Source organism: Dipteris shenzhenensis, chromosome 31 (assembly GCF_047967505.1).
Source record: "Dipteris shenzhenensis isolate YYH24624 ecotype China chromosome 31, Dip_SZ_1.0, whole genome shotgun sequence".
Classification (NCBI taxonomy): Eukaryota; Viridiplantae; Streptophyta; class Polypodiopsida; order Gleicheniales; family Dipteridaceae; genus Dipteris; species Dipteris shenzhenensis.
The window spans coordinates 47,977,672-47,984,926 of record NC_141626.1 but is presented as its reverse complement, the minus strand read 5'-3'; the positions used below and the strand labels follow the sequence as shown (position 1 = coordinate 47,984,926).

At 45.9% G+C, this 7,255-nt stretch overlaps 1 protein-coding gene across 1 annotated transcript; it reads left to right on the top strand.

Moving 5' to 3' along the window:
* Positions 1–3,417: 3,417 nt before the first annotated feature.
* On the top strand, positions 3,418–6,535 carry LOC147881559 (glycerol kinase-like). Its single transcript, XM_087369731.1, has 4 exons — positions 3,418–3,999; positions 4,191–4,412; positions 4,501–5,455; positions 6,080–6,535. The coding sequence occupies exons 1-4, from the start codon at positions 3,869–3,871 to the stop codon at positions 6,323–6,325; spliced, it is 1,554 nt and encodes a 517-aa protein (XP_087225857.1). The 5' UTR covers positions 3,418–3,868; the 3' UTR covers positions 6,326–6,535.
* Positions 6,536–7,255: the final 720 nt, after the last annotated feature.

Genomic DNA, 7,255 nt, shown 5'->3' with positions numbered 1-7,255 from the left:
CTGCATTTTCCTGGCTTGCGTATTTGTGCTGTACATTTTTGCCAAAGTATCCCATGCCTCCTTTGGCGTACTTGCATCCTGAATATGCACAATCATAGAATCCGAAATACTGATAGATAGCCAGTACATAACTTTTCTGGCTCTCTCATGCCATCCTTTAAATGCCTGCATTTCCTGTTGATTGGGAACATTAGGAAGAACTGGTTCTTCTTCATTTCCTGTAATGAACTCCCAATAGCCTTTTCCCATAAGGAAATTCGTCATTCTAAACTTCCATGCCTGGAAGTTGTTCTTGTCAAGCTTTTCTGTGACAATCTGTGAAAGAGAATCAGACGCCATTACAGAACACTGCAAAATATTCTGTCACTGCGAAAAACACAGCTTTTGCCTCACACGGGCAGATCTGCAAAACTGACGAAAGTGGTATTTGACCACACACTCACTTCCTAGTGATGATTTTGCATCAACAGGCAACAAGCATGATTCTGCAACTCCCAATATCTCTGCACACAGGCATACGATGCAATTTCTGCGGTAACTTTTCACCGACCAGCCAAGCAGTGGTCGCACAGCAAAAACAGGGCCTTTTTCTGAGTGCCTGCGAAGAACTTCCGCCTTCAAAATGGGCCCTAAAATGGCCTCGAATCAGAAAAATAAATTCACTGAGGGCTTTGCCCATGCCCGCAGCATATACTGCCCTCTCGCCACACCGCGAAGGGCGTCTCAATCTGAGACAGTGCAATCTTGCACTTCTAGCTATGCTACCCGCAGAGATTTGCTCCCAAACTCGAAATAGGAAAGCAACACTGGTCCTCTTACCAGGACACCGCGAACTTGGTTTGCTTTCTTGAGCTCCTTACCATGAACAAGGCTCTGATACCGTGAAGATAGTGGGAGAGAGGGAAGGAGTCTCACTTGCGGCTTTCTCACATGCACAATGGGGGAATACACACACAGGTGGAGGCTGAAAACAGTTCTCCTCTTCTTAGTTGTGAAAGCCAAAAGAACTCTAGTATAAAAGAAAATAGAAGAACCCTATATGTGGCTCTCAAAACCAAATTCAACTAACTAAGGTGGCATACTAAGTGAGCCACGAACTAGAGTAGATAAGGATAGCTGTCATCCAGCTATTTTTCATGGGCGGTGTACCAACCGCATCTGCAGCTAACAAGTCGGTGACATAAATGCACAACGGTCACCCTGGCATATCGCGAGTGGAGCTCGATATCTCAACATCCCTATCATCCTGGAGCACCAAGATGATCTAGTAAATCATCTCAATAGGAAATGGTTGAGGTGAGACTCACAAAGTGGGAGGGAAGGGTTGAGAAAATGTGGGACAAGGAAATCCCAAAAAATCAGTCCTACCTTCTCTGGCTCATTGTTCACAAAGGGGCCTGGATAGTTAGTAAAGCATGAAGAATTGGGCATGCCGACAGGAAATGTGCAAGATGCAAATGGGACTCAGATGACATCCCGCATTTGTTCATGAACTGCAAACACTCTATCAATGTTTGGAATCTTACATGCAGCTGAACAATGGGAGTGCCTATGCATTATGCTTACCTTCTTTTGGGAGACACCCCCTTTAGAGCTCCGGGACACTGGCATGTCGTGAGAGTGCAAGCGCTTTGGTTGATTTGGTACCAGAGGTGTTTTGTTCTTTTTCCAAATGATATTATTGATTCTCCTCTTATGCTACTAGCTTGGTGGATGAACATAGGATTGAAGAGAGAACTAGGAGACACTAGACAAGTTGACCAAAGACGTTAAAGCGGGTTTTGAAAAGGAGCAGACCCTAGTGAAGCAACAAGACCGAGTCATGAAACGAGCACGCAACCTCTGTATGGGTGAAATGCCCAAGAGAGCACATAAAATTGGAGGCCCAAGGGAAGGAGATTAAGAGTGTGCAAAGAGGAGTAAATAAGAATGGCCCAAAAGTCATATAAGGGGACCCCAAATCATCAATACTCTACAAGTGCACCAACCACAAATTAACACTTAAGAGAGCATAAATAATAACAATGATTTTATTTTTCATGTCTCAAAACCACAACCTTCAGTAAGGCAACCTATGGTAGGCAAAAAAAGGAGTACTAAAATATGCACATGGGACACAAGACATGGTCCATTAGGACCTGATCCTCCATGCAAATGTTGGGGGTGGTGTTCTATTACTAATTTAGTGAATTGCAAAGATCTATGCCTTTTGGCAATTGAAGCCCAACAAATACATGAATAAGGCTATGCTCACAAGAACTCATAATTCATCCTTGGTTGCAACCTATATAATATTGTGATATGGACTACAACCATACGAATTGTGATCCTTTGGTCTTACATCCAACCTAGTAATTCGGAATCTTCCCTTCCATTGAGAACATGCCTCAACAGAGAGGAGTGTTATAAGAATTTAGATTAAAGCAAGTAGATGCTGATGTATGAAAAGGAGCAGAATAGGGAGAAAAAAGTGCAGGGAAAAGAAAAGCTCGCCCCCATGGGTGGGGACTCATCCAGAAGATAGATGACTACTCCCTTCTTTGACCTCATTGTGGTTCCTCAGACGACTATTCCGACTACCTCTCCTATCATTCCCAAGGGGAGTATTCCGTAGGTTCAATACAAGCACCCTGTTCCCAAATCAGATCCTCGAATTGCTACACACAAAGTGCAGATGGACACCTACATGCAAAGCCATTGCCTGCTCAGCCCCTCGTTATCAGCAGATACCCCCCAGCCTCACCATGAACCTATGCATTCCACAGCACCAAATACACTATGCAATTTGTTTCATTATCAAACACTAAAGAAAGGTGTGGAGTGACTTGCAATTCTGGTCTTACAAAGGTCACCACTTTACAACTTCACGTTTCTTTAAGTTTTAGTAGGCCATGGTGGTCTATGAAGTCGAAGTTTAAACACCCAAATTTGTACACCGTTAGATCTTGCTATCAATCCTACGGTCATGGAAAGGCGCAGTTTGTGAGCCATTAGACCCATCGTGTAATCCAACAGCCCACGTGCGACGTTACTCGTCTGCCCTTGGATTGAATTTACCCTCGTACGACGGAATGACGGTGCTACTCGTGTGCCCTTAGATCAAAATCTAACCTCTTGGATGTGCACCACGTGTCGAGTACGCCTCCCCAAGCCATTGACAACCGAAAATCGCCGGTGGTCCCCGTTTGCGGGTTGGAAACTAGCACCACCAGCTCTCGGCCTACTGGCCGATCTCGCCAAGGCACCAGTTCCCTCCCGGTAAACGTCTCCCCCAGCGATTCCCTACTCCAACTTAGACGACGGTCGTGCCATTCGTTTTTCTTATTCTTAGGCCTCCGGGCGGGTGGTGTGAAACCTCTCATAAGGAAAAACACGGGAAGGCGACCGGTGCCGTTGAAGGGGTCAACATCCGTAATCCTATATCTCCAAAAATCGCCATCGAGGGGAAATCCCGGCATGAGTCTGTGCCTGCGTTCACAAATCTACGTGAGAAAACCCTTGCAAGGCGGTGCCATGATTGTTGCCTAGAATCTGGGCAGTTGGAACTCCGGATTGGCCCTTCCCTGCACAAATTTGACTCAGTCACACGATTAATCTGGAATTGGATTGTTCTGTTTTGTGGGAATCGGGCCCCGGGCGACCCTCCCCAGACCACGATCAGGTCGCTAGATTCGTGTACTCCCAAGTCAAGATAATTAATTCATTGTCAGACAACGGAGTGGGTGAGGATATGTAGCAAGGAAGGCTGTTTAAATCCGCAATCTTCAACTTTGATCATGCTTTTCGATTAGTATTCAAGTCGTTGCTTTTGTGAGTTCTCTCGAGTCTGTATCACAGTTTTGGGAAGATTTGTTAAGGAGCAAGAGCTATGGCGGAAGAAATCTTTGTGGGATCTGTTGATCAGGGGACTACCAGCACCCGTTTCATCGTTTATGACCGCAACGCGAAGGCCGTAGCATCACACCAAGTGGAATTCACTCAAATCTATCCACAAGCAGGGTAAGCTTCTCTCCTCAATTTGCCTGCTCCAGCGTGTGTTGCTTCGGCAATCGTTGGAAGGGGCCGTGTGCTCTGGTGGAGGTTTTGCTGTGGATGTTATGTGGAGAGGAAGAGAGAGACACATAGACAGAGAGACAGAGACAGAGAGCGAGAGTGGGAGAGAACCAATTTCTGGATTGTGGTGAATACAGATGGGTGGAGCACGATCCGATGGAGATCCTCGAGACTGTTCGGGTGTGCATGCGAGAAGCTCTCGCGAAAGCGAAGGAGGCCGGCAAGCCCGTCGATAAAGGTCTCAAGGCTGTGGGAATCACGAACCAACGTGAGACCAGTATAATCTGGAGCAAGAGCACAGGCAAACCTCTCTACAATGCTATAGTATGGATGGACGTCCGCACCAGCTCCATCTGCAGGTCTGTTGATTTTTCATAGGAATTGTCGTTCTTGCACAAGCATGGTTGATTGTCTGCTTTTTCGTTGACTTTTGTGTTGGGATAACAGACGCCTCGAGGCGGAGCTGAGTGGTGGTCGCACCCATTTCACAAAGAGCTCAGGGTTGCCCATAAGCACCTATTTCAGCGCATTGAAGCTTCTCTGGCTTTTAGAGAACGTGCCTGAAGTCAAATCAGCCGTAGAAAAGGGCGACGCTTTGTTCGGAACTGTAGATACATGGCTTATATGGAACTTGACGGGAGGAGTGCGGAAGGGACTCCATGTCACGGACTGTTCTAACGCGGCTCGCACCTTGCTCCTCGATTTGGAAACTCTGGATTGGCACAAGCCCAGCTTGGAAGTTCTCAAGATCCCACCTGGTATTCTTCCTAAGATTGTGAGCAACTCAGAGATCATAGGCGACATCGCTGAAGATTGGCCCCTCCATGGAGTTCCTCTCGCTGGTTGTCTGGGAGACCAACATGCTGCGATGCTCGGCCAACGGTGCAAGAAAGGGCAGGGAAAGAGCACCTACGGAACAGGGTGCTTCATCCTGCTCAACACGGGGGAGAAAATCGTTGCATCAAATCACGGCCTGCTGACGACGATATCGTTCAAGCTGGGTCCGAAAGCTCCCACGAATTATGCGCTGGAGGGTTCCATTGCCATTGCGGGGGCGGCAGTGCAGTGGTTGAGAGACGGACTAGGGGTGATCAAGACTGCGAGCGAGATCGAGGCATTGGCAGCAACGGTGGAGAACACGGGGGGAGTATACTTTGTGCCAGCATTCAACGGGCTGTTTGCTCCTTGGTGGAGAGATGATGCGAGGGGGGTGTGTGTAGGGATAACCAGGTTCACTAACAGGGGTCATATTGCCAGAGCAGTTCTGGAGAGCATGTGTTTTCAGGCCAAGGAAGTGCTGAGCGCTATGCATTCAGATGCAGAAACAGAAGCTGGGAAGGGGGAGTTCTTGCTGCGGGTGGATGGAGGAGCAACTGTCAACAATCTTCTCATGCAACTTCAAGTGAGTCTCACTTCACTGTCTTTCATCCCTGGCTACCACATCTCTCTTTTCTTTTGGGTGGGATCGGAGGCTGTAGCTGCTGGCAAGCAGAAACCACCTAAACAACTCTCAACTAGTTGACTACTCGTATAGAGTAGCTAGCATTGAACAACACCCACTTGTAGTTTAGCAACATTTAGATATCACACAACAAATTAGGTCTCACACACTTGATGCAACTTCAATGGTCGCTTACAAGGTAGACAGAAGCCAGAATTGTGTCAGAAACACAGCTGAATCTCTGTTTTGCTTGTGTCCTCTTTTGTACATCACATTACTCTTTATTCCTCTGTTCACCTACTCACAAACAAGCAGAAACCCAACAAAGATTACACCACTACTTAACAACCCTCTCTTGAAGGGAATTAGGGCCTTTGGATTGCTACATAAGCAAGAAAGAGCCTCATTTGGATTCCACACAAAACTAAACCATCCCACCTGTGCACAAACTAGATAGCGCTGAATGCTCTCAAAAGGTTGTGTTCAAGCTTTAATTGTTGCCTGCTTGTTTCTCTCTCTCAGCATTGTTCTAACAGAACCCCTCTTATTGATTTTGTGTGCTGCTGTTGATGGGGATATTTTCAGGCAGATCTTCTAGGTTCTTCCGTGCTACGACCTGCGGACATAGAGACGACGGCATTGGGAGCAGCATACGCTGCAGGGCTGGCTGTAGGGGTGTGGACAGAGGAAGAAATCTTGGGGAGTGGAGAGGCTGAGGAGGGAGCAACCATCTTCAATCCTGAAATCAGTGAGACAGAGAGGCAGAAGCGCTACAAGTGTTGGTGCTTAGCAGTGGAGAGATCATTTGGGCTTGCAGATTTAGCCTTGTGAACAAGTCATCACTTTCTAGTCCCTCTAGCCCTTGCAAATAAAGGAGGTCTTCTAATTTGAGTCTTAATAGACCTGCCCTTTCTTTTGGACTTCCCTTTTTTCCATAATAGTTTGAGTCACTTCTCATAGGCTCTCGTGTAAGATCTGGATTCTGCTTTGACGTATGGGTATGCCCGCTCACCTTTTTCCTCTAAAGTTTTTTTACTTTTATGTTCTTTTTTTAAATTACTGATTATAAATAATTGATCGTTGTTTTGTTCATTTTTTAACATTAATAAAAAATAATTGACATTCACTTCTTGCTTGCCGAGTATGGATCCCTTTGCATACTTTGCTATTACGCTCCAGCTGAGGTAGCATGACCTCGAAAGAATTAGTCGACATTTCCCTTAAAGGATCTATGTTTGTAATATATTTGTTTGCGCTTCATGTAAATGATTGAGAGGGAGTTAATGTCAAGGTCCTAGGTGAGGGTTGATAGCACCAGACTAGGTGGAGCTAAGGCTAAGGGCCTAATTCAAGAAATGTGCCTAGGGGCAAAGGAAAATTAAAGTATCCCAAGAGAGGGGTGAAAAGATGCATTAGGAAGGCCCTATGATGATGACATGTGACATCTAGATCCATCTAGGGAGATGGGGCTTGTTGGAGTTAGTGAGAGAAAGGAGAATGGCTTTTTACATGATTTTTGATTCGGATTTCTCTGTCAACTCTCACGCTGCAATAGGATTTGGCTGGGAGGATACTCGTGGTGCTATTCCCGTGATATGTAGTATGGGAAATAGAGAAATTCTATTACATTTGCAATATCTTTAGTGAGGTGCAAGTTGAAATTCTCTTTTTCATTTTTGGTGTCACACTACTAAAGGTTTCATAGTAAATACCCTTTAGGTAAGTTTTGATTGATTTCTCTATCTCATGAAAAACTCTATT